Below are 20,084 nucleotides of genomic sequence, written 5' to 3'. Positions count from 1 at the left end.
AGGCGAGTGTCAAGTGGCTGAGCGGATTAGTTTAGCCTGGGGCTGGTACAGGCTCTGTTATGGTGATGATCTGTGTAAATAAACAGCTTTGCATTAATAGAAATGTGCTCTAATTGAGACTTAGTGATGGTATTACCGCTGTGGGTGCTGACATTGGAGTATTGTCTGATTCAAGGACAGACCAAAGAGGAAAAGCATAGCAAGAATGTCAAGTTTAAAAAGAGGGGTTTTACCTTGTGAGCATACCTGAGTGTTTCTAATGGATCATACTTTCACTATTTTCATTATTTATTAAACAGAACTGATCCTTCAACTTAAAATCAACTTGAAATCAAAGTAATCGATCACACAAAATATTTGATATTGAGTTTTTACCTGAAAATTTTAACTCCATACAAACCATATTTTGAAGGTTGGAACAGACTGTTTTTTTTTTTTTTAACTTGTCTCAAATAAAAAATATTACTTATCTGAAACATATATAGCAAGTTGAATTTAAAAATGTTTTACATACAATGACTACTTATAGCACATTCCCTTTAAAGCACCTTTGTGTTTATTGTTCCATAAACTGATAAAATGTCTGTTTCACATTCATAGATTTAAAAAGTCTCCTTCAGCTGAACAGTAGAAATACAAGACTACTGATGTGATCGTTATATTGTGTGGATAAAACGCTCTCCAGAACTATGCATGTTGTTGTCCTAACACTGAAATTACTTATGTTCAATAAAATGCAGAAAAGAAAAAGCACTTTTTATCGACATATTGTGGACTGTGGTTAAATGTAACTACCATAATACATTTACTCCTTTGACGTACTTGAGAATTTCTGTTTTAAACTGCTTTACACTTGTACTCAACTACATTTGAGAGAGAAATATTGTACCTGTTACTCCACTACAGTTTTTTGAAACTAGTTACTAGTTACATTTCGTGTAAAAACATATGCTTGTTTCATATGATGCAGTACGATACTGCTGATCTGCTAATCTTAGTATCTAAAATTGGCTCCACATTAAAATATTCTTACATGTATCTCTTAATGATAGAAAACACAAGTACTTTTTCACAAAGTACAGTACAATATAATATTCCATAATAATATAACACTGAAAGGAGACATTATGCATAATGAGAACTTTCACTTTGTTAAGTACATTTTGCTGATAAGGCTTCTGTACTTTTACTCAAGCAACATTTTGACTTCAGGACTTTATTTGCAATTGAGTATTTTTGATGCTAGTAAAAACAAAAGTCACATATGTTGCCCTTGGTTTGTACAGTATATGTTGAATGTTTTGGGATCTATCTTTAATATACTTGCCTCTTACTTCCTTTCTTTTCAGTGTTTTGCCTGTTTTTCGCTCTCGGGGTAGCCTGTGATTGCAGACGTACATGAGTGTAAGAATGAATGCATAAATTTTGAACTGAATCGATTTTCAAAGCTAATTATTGTTGTCCTGCATTGTCAGATATGCTGGGATTGGAATACTGACATCATGAAACCAGTAGCATTTATTACCCATTTCTTTGTGTCGACAACATCTTTAAAACGGGAGTGAGATACAAGTCATTTAGTTTTACCTGCCTGTTAAAATGTCACTGTTGTCCTGTGGTTGTGATAGGAGTAGTAAAACAATATATGTTCCAGGTGAGATGAAGGGGTGAAATGATGGCTTCTAGATATATTAAGAAATAAGTTTGTTACTGTCATGACGGCTTTTTATTTTAAAAGAGATGGGTGGTTACAGGTGCACACAATTATTAATCACAGAAGGTTTTAATGTAGGACTTTAAAAGGCCTGCAGGTGGCGTCATCTGCAATGTATCAGTGCACTGAGCTCTGTTCTGGCTCCTAAAAGCAGCCACAATCTCCTGCTTACCTCTCCTCCCTCAGCTCAGCTTTTAAAGTTCTTTGCTCATATAAAAACACACTGCTGCCAGCGAGCAACTGGGAGCTTTTTAGCTCAACAGCAAGGGTTTAAAAGGTGTACAACTGTCTGGTCTCTGTTTACAACCAACATTAAAAATGAATGAACAGGCCTTTTGTTTAATGAGACAGTTGTAAACTATACGCTGAAATGCAATCTTTGGTTTGTGATATCTCTCTTTTCTGAGGATCACTGCTTATCTGGAGCAATAATCTGTATACCTGAACAAATTTGTTTTAAGTCAAAGTAGAGATTTAAATATTCAATATTCGATAATAACAGTGGGTTTTTTTTTTATCTGGGGTAGAATATTAGAAAAAAATACTCAACACACAAAAGGATCCATCCAAAATCTGTTAAAGATTGTTCAAGTCTGTTAAATTTTCTTAAAGTTGGTTAAAGTTTAAAAATATGACAACAGGTAACCTTAAATAATCTTTCAAATGTGTCAGTGTGAAACAGGAAGCTCACAGGAGTTTAACACCTGTTAACCCACTGGAAAAAAATATGCAAGCACATTTGGTTTAGTCACTGGATTTTCCAGATATGTCAGGTATTAGTGCCTTTTTGAAGTGGAAGAAGTACAATTTTTTTTTTTCTGTTTAAAACGAACAATGTAGATAACCTATGTCTCACCATTTCCAATGTAGCCTTTTGAGAGTGGAGGGAACTGAGTTTGTAGAGCAGTCTATCAGAGGTTAAATAATAAGTTACTCCAGAGAGAAACCTACTAGATTTTTAAACTCAATGCTTTTGTGTATCCAGGTATTAATGAGGAAACAGATTACTCACCTTATTTCTAAACTGGTTCAACTCTTTCATTGGTGGTGTTATTGATGCTTCTTTAATTTTCTGATTTATGCATCTATTTATTCTTTATTGTTATGGTTATTATTGTGAATATGAATTTTGTCTATATAAGGGATCACTTCATGCAGAATGCCCCCTTTCAGATACCAAACTATGTAAAGAATTATGTACAGTGAGCGTATTATTATTGCAAAATAAACCCTGACATGGTGGTGCAAGATCCCGACACAAAGTGGAAGGGTCTTGAATTAACCTGAAGGGGTTTATTTTGCAATAATGACCTTCTCACTGTACATTATCCCTACAACTAATTAGCAAATTACTATAAGCAAAAATCTGATAGAAAATATTTATTTAAAAATCATTTTGGTGAAATAACAGACATTTGAATGCTATAATTGACCAACTGGAACTGAGTATTTAATTTAGTATTTAAGTGTTTAATGTTTTATCTGAATTTTAATATACTACTGGCTATTTAAATAGCCATTAAATTTTAAAAGGGTCATTTACTTAATCTTTAACTGGTTTTGTTTTCAAATAAAGGCGTTAATGTTCCTCAGAAATGGATGAAATCAAGGGGCATTAGGTGCAGTACAAATGTATTTAATTTCTACCACTGGCATCACTCAATGATTTTCCACATGAAGTCAACCTGACCACATGGCCGAAGATGCTGCTGGGAAATATGGTCAGTAACAGCCACGCCCACCATCTTCTGTTTCCATGCGACACTCATCCCTCGTGCCCAACGTCACCGTGTTGCGTGATGTGGTCTTCACTAAATTAAAACCCTTAGAGCAATCAACAATCATCAATTCTCAGGTGGAGCGGACGACCGGAAAACTAAAGCATCCAAACAGTTACCACTCAAGGTAAGACTGCTTTTTAAAGTAATTGCACTCCCCCTAGTTTTAATTAAATATACATTATTATTATTATTTCACCCGAGGCGACCATCTGTGTGTGAAATAAAACAGTAGCTGGACGCTCTCCTTAAAATGTGTGAACTATTTTTTTACTTGACACTGGTAAGCGCCGTCTTTAAAACAAACAAGGGGCAGTGAGAGCAGGCAGACCACGCTGAAGTGAGTGCGCTGTCAGTCCAAGGTCAGTATTGTCTGTCTACACTATGAATCTGTAAACAATCCGTGTTTGGACTGTTTTTCCTCTTAGCTGTATTTTGATGTTCTCCTTAGCGGGATATTTTTTTTTTTTATATATGAGGATACGCATCACCATCCTCATCCTCATGAATCAATAACAAGACCTGAGTCTGTCCTGGCACTGCCACGCCTTTACTCTTCTCACGGTACAGTGTGTACTCACAGGTTTACCTTCACACAGAAACTGACATAACTGGACAGTTAAGGGACAAATCAACATTAACTAACTACAGTTTATCAAAAGCAACACTTTTTGCATTTTTCTCAGATAGTCGGAGTCTATTTAGACTAGACCAGCCAAATCTTTATGTTTAACTTAGACCTGTCTGCTCATTTAAAGATGATTTCATACAACACATCATTCACAATATGTATTTGAATAGAAGAAGTTGGGAAGGATGGAAATAAATAAACAATGTTTTTTTTATTCGACTTGGATCCTTTTTTATTAGTTGCTTCCCCTGTAATTGCAAATGATTGATTGAAAAACGTGTAGGGGTGTGGGATGTCAACTTTTCTCTGCTTCTGAAGTGGGGCATGCCGGAAAAAAAGTTTGAGAACCAATGCTAGAAGTATAATCTGAAAATAAACATTGTTTTACAATAATATTATAGTATTATTTATTTATATTCATCAAATGTGCTTTCGTATGCATAGACCTTGAGTTAATGTGCAGATGTTACTCAATCTGTCTATACTTCACTTTGACACAGGAAGAATGGACATGTTAAAGACAGACTTTTGTCACTGTCCTTATGCAACTTAATTTACCTCACATGACTTGTGCATGTTGAACAAAGCAATACACTTATTTTTTGGGTACACTTTCCCCTTATGTACTACACAATGATATCTATATTGAAAACAATGATATTAGATTGGATTGGAAACACAATATTGTATTTTTACGAATATCTGAGATATTTTCGATATGCTGATATTTTCCTTTTGCCGGATTGCAGGGAACTGTGGTGATTAAAAACTACGCCCACCATCATCTGTTTCCATGTGACACACATCCCTCGTGTTACGTCATGTGGAATTCACTAAAGTAAAACCATTTAAATTACATCAACGGCCAGGTGGAGAGGACATGATGGACCTATTGCAGATGTAGATATAAAATACAATGCTTTTAAAGATAAAATACAATGCTTTTCAAAATAAAATGCAGTGCTTTTCAAAATAAAATACGATGCTTTTCAAAATGAAATACAGTGATTTCAAAATACACTGACCAAAACAAGAGTAATACCAACATTTTTTTTTTTCCTTTGTTCATCACTTATTTGTTGCAATGATTGTGATGATGTCTCTTAAGATTGATAGTTAAATATGTAGTGCTGAACGAATGTGATTTGGCTCCTCCTCAATTGTTGGAAAAAGTCTGTCAGACATTTCAGAAAAACATCCTCATTGCAGACATCCTCATGTGGAATGAGAATAATTAAAATGTCATCTTATTGGCAGAAATACCGTCATTTCAAGCCGATACAGATATTTAATTTTAAAGTCTCGATGTGCTGTTAACAATGACATGCCGATAATATTGTGTATCCCTGATGCACATATTCCACACAATGAAAGTCAAGTAAAAAAACATCACATCACATCAGAGTACATTCAGTCATTGTGTTCAGGTTGGATAATTAACTTTAGGGTTATTGTTTTTTGTAGTCTTTTAAAACTTGCCATACTCACTCACTAGATTGCATACCGACCTCTCCTGTACTCTGAGCCATAATAGAGACCGGCATGCAATACCTCTTTATTCGGAGCCAGACAGATCTTTTTTTGGCTGCACCAGTCTAGACTTGTGAACAATATTCAAAGTGAGATAAACCAGGTGTCTTTGTCACTTGTTCTATAGAGGCACAGGAAAACTATATTCTCAATATGCTTCTCCCAAGATAGCGCCCCATCGAGTGTGACGCCAAGCAAATTTACCTCTTGCACCTGTTCGAGCCTTTATCCAAACCTTTGAGTGATAGGCACAGACAGCTGATTATCATTATTATACCCCTCTTCCATACACATGTCGTGTCTTTGCTTGACTGGATTTGACTTCGCACATCAGCCTAGCATGGCAGGGATTTGCATTTCCATTACAACGGGGCTACTCGCTTGAAAGTGTGGCATGACTGAAGACGAGCAGCTTAGCTCAAGTCGAGCAGCTATAAAACAGTGGATAAACACTGAACTTCCTATAAATTGGAATTTCTTGTCCACCAGCCAAATGGTTAGTAAATGTCCAAATTTTATCAGCCATGTAATATATTATCAGTGTCTGGAGTGTTTTGGGGTTGGTGGATGAAGCAAATCTTTGAGCCACTTGCATATTTTACCAGCATTTGGCTGGTGCTAATTTTGTGCTTTGATAGGCAGTGCCCTAGTTTCCACCAAAATCCACAAAATATTAAGTCACAAATACAGTTATCTTAAGGAAAAAATGCTTCATTTTAACTGGCTAATGTGCTATTTGTGCTTTTTGTAACATAAACACAGGCTCATTTCATGTGATATTAAGGAGACTCCAGCCTGGTGGCAGACATTAAGAACATCTTCAGTGATAGCCGATCTTCTCATGGATGGTTTTATTAAGTTATGTAACTCATATAGACGCATCAGTAATAGAGTGAGACTGTTTCATAACCAGTTAAAATTTAATTTTAGTAGCTATATGATGTGACTAAATGTAACTAATGTGTCACATTTACAAGTCTCCCCGAAACCATGTTTTAATCTCATACTTTTCTTTTCCTGCCTTTCTTAATATTCCCTTCCTTTCCCCTGACCCTCCCTACAGGATGAGGATGAAGCTCAATTCATTATCTGTACTGTGCCTGTCACTTCTTCTGATTCATACTCATTTTGTGCTGGCCAAGAGAGGAGGAGGCTTTGGGAGAATAAGCTTTGGGAAAAGCTTTGGTTCAGGCTCAAAGAAGACGTCCACATCCAGCCGAAGCAGTGTGGGTGCTGCTAACACTCGCCCCAAATCCTCCACTAATCAGGGCTCTAGCTCTCAGAGTGCATACCCCAGACAGCCAAGTGGAGGAGTCTACCATGACCAGTATTCAATACTGGGCTCCCCATACAGAGGAAATTCTGGGAGTTATGGTGGTCAAGGTGGTTATGGCGGATACGGAGGTGGATACATGAACTACAATCCAAAAAACAGAGTCCTGAGCCCTCGCTTTGGTGGCAGGTTTGGATATAGTGGCTATGGCGCTGGGGGCGGCTCTCCCTATTCCCAAGCCGTACAGGAACTGGGCATGATACCCTCTGAAAAATCCAGAAAGTATGGGCGCAAGGCAATGATGGCAGCAGCTGGTGGGGCTATGGCAGGAATGGCCCTGGGCTATGGGCTAGGAAGGTTCCCCCGTCCTCACTTCCACTTCCGCAGTCCCCGGGAGGAGTATTACTACAACAGCTACATGTACAGAAAATATGGTGTCATGTCTACTGATACCAATGACTACAGCAGAGACTATGCGTACAGCAAACCCCCTATATCCTTTGATAACTACATGGACAATTGTATGAAGAGAAAAGACCTTCTGCCTGGAGAGAATCGACAGCCAAACAACAAATCAGCTGCCAACACCAGAACCACAACTAGTGCTGTCACCTCAGCTCAACGCCCTCTAGATATAAGGGTTCTCCCAAAACCTACTGCTTCTGCTGCTGCTGCTGATGATGATACAGTCAGCATCGTAGAGATCGGCTACCCATCACTGATCAACCAGTTGAAGACCAGGAATTGCTTGGAGCGGTACATGGTTTACTCTGACCAATACCTGAAGAGAGTGAAAGGAGGGGCACAGGGACTGGAGATGGGTTTACGAGGGCTTTTAGCTGTGGTCACCAGTACTATACTGATACTACTGCAACATGCTACGGCTGCTGCACTGAGGCCTTCAATAGCCGCTGAAGTGTTCAAAATGTGTTAAAAGAATTATATTAGAGACCATCTTAGGATGGGCTCACACCAGCCATGACGCCCGTCAACCATGAGTACTCAGTAATCATTAATAATAATTAGGGATGTATGAATATATTGAATACTGCAATGTTGCAGTAGAAAATGTCTCAATATCATAGCTGACTGTAACAATATGTACTGCAGTATTACATGGTTAATTAAGAAGCAGTCCTTTTATGAAATAAAGTAAAAAATATTAAAATTAATATTTTTATTTTATTTAACTGCTGCATTGTTCTTGTTTTACAACTGTACGTAATTTAAGTTTTGATTGACAAAGAAAATTCATGCCATGGCTGACTAGTTATATTTTATTTAAGAAGGAAAACAGAAGCACTGGAAGTTAAAAGGCAAAACGAATTTTATATAAACAAAAAATGCTGTACACATCAAATTCAATTGGTTATTTTTCTTTGTTTCTTAACATTGTAATAAAGACAGTATTGTGGGCTTTTTTGTGGTATTATCATGCCTTGAATTTTTGGCATTGTTACATCCCTAAAATAATAATGATAAAATAATAAATTTAATATTAATAATAACAACTTTATTTTAACTCTAACAATTTGGACGATAAACGGAGGAAAATAAAAATTGATCGAGTAAAAGAAAATGTAATTAAAACTGCAGAATAAAAGAATTTTAAAATTCTGTCACAGACAGGAAACCAGTGAAAGGGTTTTAAGATTGAAGTACTACGTTATTACATGAATACTCAGTGCTCATGGGTCGGACCCCCTCTTCAAACTCAGCCTTCATGTTGATTGATGTGTAAAGTTTCGTGACCCCATCTTACACTGGGTTGTGACGCCATCCCGTTGACAAAATCTACCCACAAACAAACGGACAGACGTGTAAACGCCTGGTGCTCAAGTGCTCAAAATCACTTCCGTTGTAGTTCGTGCTACAGTAGGTGTCTCCTGGACCACATTTTGCCATGATGATAAACACACTCACACCCACTTACATCTTCAGGTCTCTCGTCATTATGTGTGAATTTCTGCTTTGTGTCATTTATGTTTTATTTTTAGTGTTTAGCCATTTCATTCTCATGCACGTGCTTGACTGGCACCACACAGCTGGCACACATATTGTATTACATGTTTGAACAATGTATTCAAGGAAACGAGGGGAAAATATTAGACTTGAGAGCCATAGTGTTGCAACAAATTGCACTTCCCTGTTTTCTCTTGTAAAAGATAAAGGGTCCATACTGATATTTTAAGATGTTGATGTCCATTAATGTCCATTTAGAGTCCACTTTGCCATGCTGTCGTCACAGAGGAGTCAGAAGTGGCACTACCGCTGACTCATCTTTGTTGTGTGATTCAGAAATTTTTAAAATTCATTTACTGTGTGTGTTTTTGTTTCAAAGGTTAAAGTATCTGAGAGGGTTAGCTTGCACCTGTGAGTCTGCTGTAGGCTCCGTCATGGTGATGATCTGTGTGTGCAACAGCTTTGCACTAATGTACGTGTGCTTTAAGTGCGATATGAGTATATACTCCGCATGCATGTTTGAGGACCGTCCGATTCAAGGACAGTTCAAAGAGCTGAAAAACAGCGAGTAGTGAGTGAAGACTGGAGTTTAACTTGTCTAACATTCTGATAGTGTCCTGTTACTAACATCAGTGTTATATGCTGAGAGGTTTTACACTGTGAGCATGTCTGAGTACTTGTAACAAATCATATCTACTCATTTCTTCAAAGCTTTAAATATAAATGGATATTTATCATATAAGGTGCATTGAAGTACAGAAACTAAACAAACATGGATAATCAAACTCTCTTATAAGACAGACGATACTTACTATGATAGTACTTACTTTGAAATCAATGCAAAGCAGAGTGTGCTTTTTCTGAATGTTTATGTATGTTGTCCTAATATTTTTAATGTGCACTGCCCTTGCTCTGTGTAGTATGTTGTATGTTATGGGATATATTTTTATATACCTGCCTCCATCCTCTCCTCTATCCAAAGTTTTGCCTCTCTCTGCCCCCTGTGGGGTAGATTGTGACTGCAGAAGTGCTCTTAAACTATGAGACCTCCAATGTACCTCCAACCTACCAAATGTTATTTAGCATTATCAGCTGTGTTTATCGTCGCTAAGCCTGCATATCAACATATGTAGAGTCCTGTACATGAGATTTGTACAAGAGGTTTTCTAATCATAAAAGCTGATGACGTAAAGGTGCATTTAGTGACATTTGCTGCCACTAGAGGTCACAATAGACCACCAGCATCTCAGACCAAAACAAATGTGCACTTAGTTTACTCAGTAAAACCAGAGAGAGGGACAAAGAGAGCGACATCTGAACCAAGTGTGAACCACCTGCAATGTCACCCATTGGTTTGTGGACAAGTGTTTGAAAGCCTGGATTGTAGCGGCTGCCATCTTGGTTTTTTCCAATCAGAGCATGTATAGTACTGACGCGAGCGTGGAGCTGGTGCCTTGCCTGGAAATAATGACAGCACGCCTGGCCATGAAGTTTACAGTTTACAGCTAAACAGTATAATAAAATATGTTTCTGAAAACATTTTAAACAAGAAATAGGCAATGTAGTAACATAATCTTCTGCTTAATTGTATATTTTAATCAAAAAGAAAGTACAACCAGAAAGAATGCAGGTTCAAGGTTTCTGCATTGGCTTCACTTTTCAAACCTGTCAGCTCCATGAGGTTCGTCTTTATGAAGAGTGTTTGCAGTGACTGGCTGTAAGCAAAACCATAAAAAATTATAGATTTTTTTCTTGATCTGGGAACCAAAAGGATTGAATGCAGGTATCATTTGACTTGTTGTTTTCAGTCAATACTTAAAATGCATTGGGTATAGATTCCTTGTCCTGACAGTGATCTGAACACACACTTATCAAGCTGTCAAATTAGGCAGTGCTTATCGAATATGGATCCAGTCTGTTACTGCAGCTCGCTGTGTTTTCAGAAACATAATTTAATGTGCCGTAGCTGTAATATGAGAAAAATTGCAACCAGGCAGCCATCATTTCGTGCCTTGCCTGGAATGTGTTTTGTGCACCATAATATGAGAAACCTACTCACCAGGCCGGCATTTTGAAAATGGACACTTGGAGGACAGAGAGGAACCCACTTGCACTAACATGAATGCGCAGTCGTCGTTGATGAACAGAGAAGCTCTGGTACTAACAGGGGGAGTGTGACTCCATTCACTGCTCGAGACGCCGATATATCTTTCAACAAATAGTTATTTGTTGATGTCTAGTGGGGCTGCATGTTGTGTATTGCACTTTTAAATTAAAACAATTAAAAGGTACCTCCCAGAGTTTTCATTGCAAACAGTTCAAATACAAATTTTCTTGACTAACAAACAGGTGGAATACATTACTTACCTCATAACTCGTAACCACTTGTAACTACCTACAGTATTTCCATAAAAAAAAGCTGCTATGGCCTTTTCCATGTTGGTATAAAATCCTCTCTTTGATTTCTGTGTCTCACCAATATTACATTTCACCTTTGATTATCCACCTAAATCTATAACCAGATCGTTCACTGGCAGCCACAAAACTACATTTACAACAAACACGTTACTGTTTGATTGTGGAACGATCTCTGTGACCAAAAACCCAACAGTGTACCTTTAATGTGTTGTTATATGTAACCTACATTATATTGTGTCTGGCTTTGAATGTATTTGACAATGTCACTTTTAAACACATGTATGCCTTTTACTGTGAGGGATCACATTTACTGCTGGAGCCTCTACTGTATACTGAGGACTGACTCGCACCTTTTACTCGTGTTGTCAAATAAACTTATATAAATACATATATTTGAAGAGTTTTGTTTGTGTACCCTCTCTGCTTCCCTGAATGTCGTTTTTAGGTATGAATGAGTTCTGAGTCTAATGAAGTTTAGTCCAAAGGCATAACTATGCTTAAAAATTATACATAATTTTTCTAAGTGTATAACCGTGGAAGCTAATTAATTTAGTGTAAATTTACAAGTTTTATTATTTTCAAGCCAATTAACCTGAAAAGTCCCAGTGTTTATATTCAAAAAACTCCAAATTAAATTAAGTTTTTAAAGAAAGGGAAATCAAATTTGTTTGTATTGTCTGTCAGTGTCACTGAAGAGCTTTTAAAAAGTGTATTGAACATTTTTTCTCAAGTACATTTGAATTATTATTTTTTTTTTACTTGAAACATTATTTGTTTTTAAGGCATTACAGAATTTCCTCAACTTGTCTTTTCAGATTCAGTCAACTTAAAAATTTTAAGATGGTCTGGACACAAACTTTTTAAATAAACAAGTAGTTAATTGTTATGATTAAAAAGTGCTGTAAAAGTGCCGGGCAAACATCAGAAAAGCGCCTCAGTGATGGTGTAAATAAAGGTTTCACTATGAAAACAACAAATGGCTTTTAGAATGGAGTTTGGTTTAACAGTCTGTCCACTTAAAAGACTAATGGGACTAATACTGTTAATTCACATAAAATAAGCAGACCTTCCGTCTAAAAATGAAACAGCATGAAGTAATGTAGAAAGTGGGACTCAGACCAACCTCCTCTCATGTAGTAAGCACAAGCCCTTCATTATACTATACAGACAGTATAAACATATTGTCTGGTGAAATGGGTAATTGCACAGAGACTGTGTTGCACAGGATACAAGTAAGACATTCAGAACATAGTTATACATAAATGCCACAGGATAATTGCATAGTAAACATTTGTATTGCATTGTTGTTCGTGTCAGTAGTGTGACAAACAGCACATGTTCTGTTGCAGCTCAGTAAATAAGCAGTGTGACAAGTTGATTCTCAGCAATCTGAGTTGGAGGGTTCAGCTGTGATCTGACAATTTTCAAAGAAGCTGCACAGAATCAACTTCAGGAGTAGCTCAATGAGGTAAGTGGCTGACAATCCAGGGATTGGGATCTCGATCAGTGAATGGAAAATATGCTGAATTAATAGTAACTAAATTCAAACTGATGTGGCTGGTTGGAGAGCAATACAGCACATCTGTGTGCTCCTTACTGTGAATCACAATACCTAATAAGGTGGCAACTTTATCGCATACCAGTAAGATGTCAAGCTGCTTGTGGTGTTTTATTCCAAACACACAACCTTAAACTTCAAAGGCAAACAACTTACAACTTGAGCTATTGATTTAGACAGTTTAACTCCTTTTTTTCCAGAATGTTTTTTGCCTTTGGACACTTGTTTTTCAAGATCAGATTGTTTAACTCTCTTTCTCAGCACCCTGAATCAAACACACAGGCTCTAAGTGGTCCTCTGTCTTACCACCTAAAAACTGCCACAGGGCAGCTCTGGACAGTGCACTAGAAACTTAACAAGATGATTCAGGGAATGAACATATATTATCATATTATTTGAGCTGCAGCGCTTCTCATAGCGGAGATGTTATCTCTCAGAGCTTTCAGTCTGTCTTCTGAGTTCTAGTCTTTAAAATTCATTCAGGCTTCAAGCCGCAGCCTTAAAACCAGATAACAGGGATCATGTTAAACCATTGTGAACTTTGGGTGCAAACCCAGGGGGGACAGAGAGGGCAACTCTACTTTTGAAATAATTCACACATACATTACTTTCAGGTCATGGGGTGAAAACAAATGCTGTAGTGCTGGGCCAGTCAATACTTCTTCTTAGAATCTTAGTGATGGGTTAAATGGTTTTACTGTGAAAATGACTCCATACTGCCTTTTTCACTCTAAATTCCAAAGACCACTCATTAAAAAAAAAAAAATCATAAAGACATAAACTTCTATCCCTGGCTTCACTTTACATAGCTATTAAACAAAAGCTCTGGGTAAACTGGAAACTAATGTTCAGAAAAAGTGAAAATATCAGGTCTGTTGTTGCAACATCTCATATAATGAATAACTACAGGCGGGCTGCAGCCTACAGCAGCATGTTGAATGTAAATACACTGTTCATCAGCATCAGATTTTTAAGATGGCTACTCTGAACTGTAGAGGACGGAGAGGAACACATACGCGCCAGTATAATTGGATTGGCTGAGATCTGATATGAGTCTGCAGGCTGTTAAACGTCACCTGACAGGCTGAGTCATGCAGCACCGCAGCCCATTTGTGGCCCAGTGAAATGTTGCACCAACTATTCAGATATACCATGAAATGCTGCTCAGACATTCGCGTTTCCATCAGCGTAACCTGCAATAACACTGATCCCACAACTTTTTATCTTTCTGCTATCATCAGGTATAAATTTAAATTTGTCCAATGCTTTCAAAACAGTCGAAACAAAAGTCAACACAAATGTTTTTTCTAATTTATTTTTATTTATATAACAGTATTAAACATTGAAGAACATTTTGCTTTTTTTTTAAAAACAAAAGTCTACAAAATGCATAAAATATGTACTGTAAATAGGTAATACAAGCAGAATGCGAAACAGAATGAAAAAACATCTAAAGGATTAACCTATCATATAAATGGCGTTATCATATGAAGTATAGCTGCTCTTACTGTAAACTCTGGTCCTGACACGGCTTCTTGAGGTAGAGTTATACTGAGTAAACACCTATTTAATTCTGGTCTATTTTTTAACAGATTACATGTGAGAAAACATAATAAATCATCATCATCACAATCATCAAAAGTATAAAAAGACTGGCCACATTATAAGGAGATATGGGGATGCGGAAAACAGTGCAGTTTAAATTCTTTATTGAGTCAAAATACCTCACAACTCTGATAGATACTGACAATAATAGGCTCTCTTTATTGATCAGTAGCCTACACCTGCAGACTGAAGCACGGTGTCACTCTGACATGTTGTAGAGCAGTGGCTTTTAAACTGGGATCCGAGGAACAAGAGTTGGTTGCAGGGGGAATATAAAATTTGAACCTTTGTCACATTTTGATTAGTTTGTGTAAAATCAACAACTGATTGTACTTTATAGTGATTCTTGTTTGATCATTCATTGACTATGAAGACGTAATTATCTTCAACAATAAAAATTAAAAAAATATATTCAGAGGGGATTCTTCAAGACAAATTCCTCTCAATTTGGTGGTCTAATGTGCTAGAGGTTAAACAGGTCTTTGGCCACAAGCTTTACATCATCCAGGGGTTATATTTAGGTCCCATTTGACTTTAAACCAGAAATAGTCCTGTTTTCTGTCAGGTTGGGGGTTATTTTTAGTCGGGGCTTGAACCTGTGGTTAATCCCAGCTCTGTCTTCAGCTCTACATGACTGCCACCCAGTGGCCAATCAGCAGGGACATCAGGGAGCCGATGACCACGATGATGCTGTTGTAGATGGGGCCGCTGGACGCTCCAGTGTAGTACTCCATGTCTCCAGAGCCCTCGGGCTCATAGGCGGGTCTGGAGCCGTAGCCACCACCATATCGTGGGTATCCGTACCCGCCTCCATATCCTCCATAGCCTCCATATCCTCCGTACCCGCCTCCGTATCCTCCAAATCCTCCACCATACCCGTACCCGGGGCGGCTCAGGGCAGACCCAACCATTGCTCCTCCTATGGCGCCCGCTGCAGCCGCACCGGCTACTTTCCCCGCGCTGGGGCCACTGCTCTGGACGGGTCTGTAGACCTGCCCGCCGCCTCCCCAGCCCCGGCCACGGCCTCCTCCACCTCGGCTGAAGCCACCACCTCCAAAACCACGGCGGGCCTCAGAGCAGGGCAACAGTGAGGCGAGGAGCAGCATGCAGAGCGCCACAGTCAGGGGCAGTTTCTGCAGGGCCAACATTGTTCTTTATCCTGTAAAAAACAAAGGAAACAATATTAAGAGTTGTGAATTTGTTACCGGAGAGCAGTGAAGTTTCTGCCTAACCTCTACAAACAGAAGGCCAACTGAACTTTAGAGTAAAGGTTTGTATGATGGCAACAGAAAAAAAAAGTTTATTTCCCCTACATAAATCATACTCATTCTACTTAGTTTTAGTCCATATCTTTATAGTCATCCAGCAGTGGGGTATAGAGCCACTGCTGGTAAAGACAAATAAAACAAAAACAGTCACACCAAATGTATCAATACTATGTTATTAGTAAGAATAATAGTTAATTTATGTTAGGAAAATGAAGAAGATTAGAGGCCATAAGCAGCATTAAAAACAGGTGCATGAAGTACTGCAATGTGAAAAATACACAGAGTTTCACAAAATGCCATTTCATCATAAGAAAAGTAAATACCAGTAAATATTTCCTAAAAAAATTGAGAAAACATCATAATTTCAAGGAAACCCTCCTCACTACATTTTTGAATTAAGTCAAATTCAAACTCTTGAGCTTTGCAATAAAGGTTTTGCCAAACTAAAAGCTTTTTAAAGATAATTTATTCAAATTATTTAGATACACGAGGGTCTTTGAGTTTTAGAAATAGAAAAAATGTGCATTTTAAATTTCAGGTGTCCACTTTAATGAGTTTTTGTAACAATTTCAAAATACAGATTTCAGACTCAAAGATTCAGATTTTTCTGAAGAAGAAAAACACATTAAATACATAAAAAAAATACATTATCTCAACAAAAGATAAATTTTTTGTTTATTGTTTAAAAATGTAACAAAGACTGTTTCTTTGAAATTTTGAGTTTTGTCATTTTTCAAACTACCAAGTCCTGCAAAAGTACAAGCGCAAATTAAGTATTACTGGCGAAATATACTTTAAGTATCAAAAGTTTAAAGTACTCATGATGCAAAATAAATGAACAATGAATATAATAATATGATATAACGCATTGTTGTTTTTTTAATTATTATTGAACAGGTTAAAATACTTTAAATTAAAGTAACAAATAATTGTAGCTCTTACATTAGTGTACTTGAGTAAAAAGAACAATATTTGTCTGACAAATGTAGCATAAAACAGAAATATTAAAGATAATATAAGTAAAGTACAAGTAACCCACATAGTACTTACTGAGGTAAATGTATTTAGTTCCTGGAGTCACACAGAGCTCATAAACAGACGGCTGAGATGTTCTCATGCAGCTTTAGTCCTACAGTGTGTGTTATTTTTACGTCACTGATAAATTAAGAGCAGTACAGATCACGGCTCTTAATCCAGCTTTGACAAACACATCTTATTACACAAGCGTCACAACGTAACACTGCAGCCAACCTGGGTGGCTTTCAGATAGCTTTCATAATCTTTAATGCCCTTTCATTAGGATCTGCTCGATGCAATCTGGCCCCAGATCTGTGGACCTGTTGCACTAATGATCACAGCACCAGTGGACCACTCTGAACTTTAAATAAATGTTTTCTCAGTTTTTAACCCTAACATTTATCCAACAGGAAGAACAAATAAAACTTAATTAATGCCCAGCGAGAAATTTATATATTAGAACAGCGGTAGAAAGAGGTTGGTAAAAAAAACATTATACAATAAGAATATATTTGGCTTACTATGAAATATATATAACTGTGATTATATAAATTGAAAAGAATATATGCAGTGTAGAATAACTTAGGAGTGCTTTTTCTTTAGTTGAGGTGAGTTGAGGTGCAGTTGATTATGTGCATTTTAAATAAGGTTAATTAAAAACACAAAAATAAACCTTTCAGATTGAGAATTAACATAAACAAAATATATGATCAATCTATAAATTATGATGCATTATTACAGACTGAAGTACCCAACAGTATAAGTAATACATCAGAAACAGAACAATAAAAGTATATTTTGTTAAGAATACTTCCATACTTTTACTTGTAATGTAATATTTTGGATAGCACGGTATTGCTACTTTTACTTATAGAAACAATCTGACTACTTCTTCCACTGGTGACTCTCAGTGATCATCATGACATCATTTGTTCTGCCGTCGACAAACTGTACTCAGTCTAATCTGTGTCCTCTTAAAATAGGAGTTGAGCTATAATTACTCTGGGTCACTTAGTTTGAGAATAATCCAGTGACTCTCAGATTACAGCTACAGCAGCCAAGACTCACAAAGAACATAAAACATGAACTGTATACAATTTGGATAAGTTTGATCTGGTTTTTGGTGTATTATTAATTGTGCTTTCTAGAGATACACCCTAATCTAAATAACATCACGTCCACAACAAGAGAAATTCTCTCACGAAAACATGAAGAACATTGTTCAGACTGAACATAAAGATCTTAGAATAAATAATCTCACCTGTTGAGTGGCTGTTTGCAGTGCAGTAGAATCGGTTTAGATGCTGTTTCTTCTCTTCTGACCGTACAATACCAGAGAGCGTGTGTCCGCAGCTCAGACTCTTCACACAGTAAGAAGTATGTTTCAAGGCCAAGCTGATATCCTCCAGACAGCCTCAATCAGGGGGAGTGAATCACTCTTTCTCACACCTGCTCATTGGCTGAGAGGGCAGTAATCTGGTGAACAGACGTGTATGTGTCCGTGGGTGTAGATATATTTGTTTCTACTTTTGTCTGAAAGATTTACCCACACATAATAAGCTCTCCCGAAGCTTCGACTATGACTGATGTTATATAAATTATATAATAAGATTTAAACGTACTTATATAACACACATTTCACCCACTGACCTGAACGAGACAGAAGATCACAGATATGTATGGTCATCTTTTCACAACATAAGTTTTTTTTTTTTTTTTTTATTAAATAACAATCATTGTAAGAAAAAAAACTACATTTTCCAAGTAGTGGCATGAGTTCTTAACACCTTAAAGACTAAAGTTTCATCATTATTTTGTAAAAGACACAATACAAAAGCAGGCAAGTCTTAAGAATCACAAGAAATAAAACATGCACACTTTTAGAATCACACACGCGCACTCTTGATGACCTTTTCAACAATGACGTTAGAAATATTGAACGGACAGGCTGTACGCACACAGACAAAAGCAGACGTATGCAAAGAGCTTTACATGTGGAGGCTGCTTTCAAGTGCTCACTCATACATTTACAACATTCTTTCATCAAAAACCATCAGCGTTATTCACAGTCTTGTGTTGTGCTTCTTGTGTCATTAACTGTTGGGTGTAAAATCATTTCTGCACAGCCAGATCAGCGTCCACGTGTGAAGAAACGATGTTGTTCATTCTACTGTGCTTTTAAAATGGAATCTTGTTGCCATTTTACACAAGGCAGTAATGCAAATAAACACAATACACCAGAAAACAAAAAGGGGCTCAAAAGTGTTACAGGACCAGTGTGTAAGATTTACGCAGATCTAGTTGGTATCATATGGAAGAAATTGAATATAATATTCATAAGTACACTTTAATAAGTGTATAATCGCCTGAAAACAAGAATCGCTGTGTTTTCTTTGAGTTGTTTATGTCTACAGAGGCCAGGTGTCCTCTTCCATGGACACTGACATATTTCTGCATTAGCCAAGAATGGACAAAACAAACACTGGCTCTAGATGCAGCCTTTCACGTTCTTCCTGGCCACTGTAGATTGTCTTACATGCTTGGAGGGGGAGCGCGAAGTGAGTGGTATTCAGTCGGTTGAAATCTACAACCTCACTCCTAGATGCGACTAAATCGTACACAGTGGTCCTTTAAATTATTTAAAGATGGATTTTTTTCTTTTAAAAGGAATAGTTTGATATTATTTGTTAATTTGTGAGCTTAAGAGGTGCTGGTAGGTTGATGTTGTTACCTTATATCTGTTCTCAGTCTCTGTGCTGTGCTAACAGGGTGACCATGTGTCCCAATTTATCTTGGACTGCATGGCAAGGTCATAAACTATGCAAATATAGGCAGAATATGATGGAATATTCGACAAAGAAAAGGACATGCAGCTACAAAAACGACTGGAAAACTACTCTATTTTCTATTTCTCTTGCCTATTGTGTGCCCCTGAATCATCCAGAAGGCAAAGCAGAGATGTTACAAGTTAAGGGGCAGAACAGAAATGTTTATTTTTTTAATATCAAAATTTTAGACTACCCTTCAGCATGGGATCTGGTCACCCTATATGCTAAGATAACCAGCCAAATATACAACAAAAATCTAACTCTTAGCAATAAAGCCAACAGGCGTTTCCACAAAATGTCAAACTATTCCTTGAACTTGAATCGTAAAATGTCTTTAACATTCAGTTTGAATGACTGTGGATCCACCAGCAGACTGACAATCACAACATAAACAGATTATCTGTTACCACGGCCCTCAATAATCCCTGCACTGATCTTCTCAGCTGTGATGAGGGTCAATTGAATTCCTTTAGTTACAATATTTAACACATTTTTTAACAGT

At 37.2% G+C, this 20,084-nt stretch overlaps 1 protein-coding gene and 1 pseudogene across 2 annotated transcripts; one reads left to right on the top strand and one right to left on the bottom strand.

Moving 5' to 3' along the window:
- Positions 1-6,687: 6,687 nt before the first annotated feature.
- Positions 6,688-9,098, top strand: LOC146320313 (uncharacterized; annotated as a pseudogene).
- Positions 9,099-14,966: 5,868 nt separating this feature from the next.
- Positions 14,967-19,089, bottom strand: sprn2 (shadow of prion protein 2). 2 transcript variants are annotated; one of them, XM_084728540.1, is made up of 2 exons: positions 18,016-19,089; positions 14,967-15,628 (listed from the first exon to the last, which is right to left on the bottom strand). In XM_084728540.1, the coding sequence occupies exon 2, from the start codon at positions 15,615-15,617 to the stop codon at positions 15,096-15,098; it is 522 nt and encodes a 173-aa protein (XP_084584666.1). In that variant the 5' UTR covers positions 15,618-15,628; positions 18,016-19,089; the 3' UTR covers positions 14,967-15,095. The 2 variants fall into 2 exon arrangements, with proteins under 2 accessions (XP_084584666.1, XP_084584667.1); XM_084728541.1 differs by lacking the exon at positions 18,016-19,089 and adding an exon at positions 16,788-16,902.
- Positions 19,090-20,084: the final 995 nt, after the last annotated feature.

Source organism: Lutjanus erythropterus, chromosome 10 (genome assembly GCF_056507025.1).
Source record: "Lutjanus erythropterus isolate fLutEry1 chromosome 10, fLutEry1.hap2, whole genome shotgun sequence".
Taxonomy (NCBI): Eukaryota; Metazoa; Chordata; class Actinopteri; order Lutjaniformes; family Lutjanidae; genus Lutjanus; species Lutjanus erythropterus.
This window is presented reverse-complemented; position numbering and strand designations above follow the sequence as displayed.

Bases quoted from the DNA above. Each gene is read 5' to 3' on its own strand.
- sprn2 (XM_084728540.1), bottom strand. From the start codon at position 15,617: ATGTTGGCCCTGCAGAAACTGCCCCTGACTGTGGCGCTCTGCATGCTG.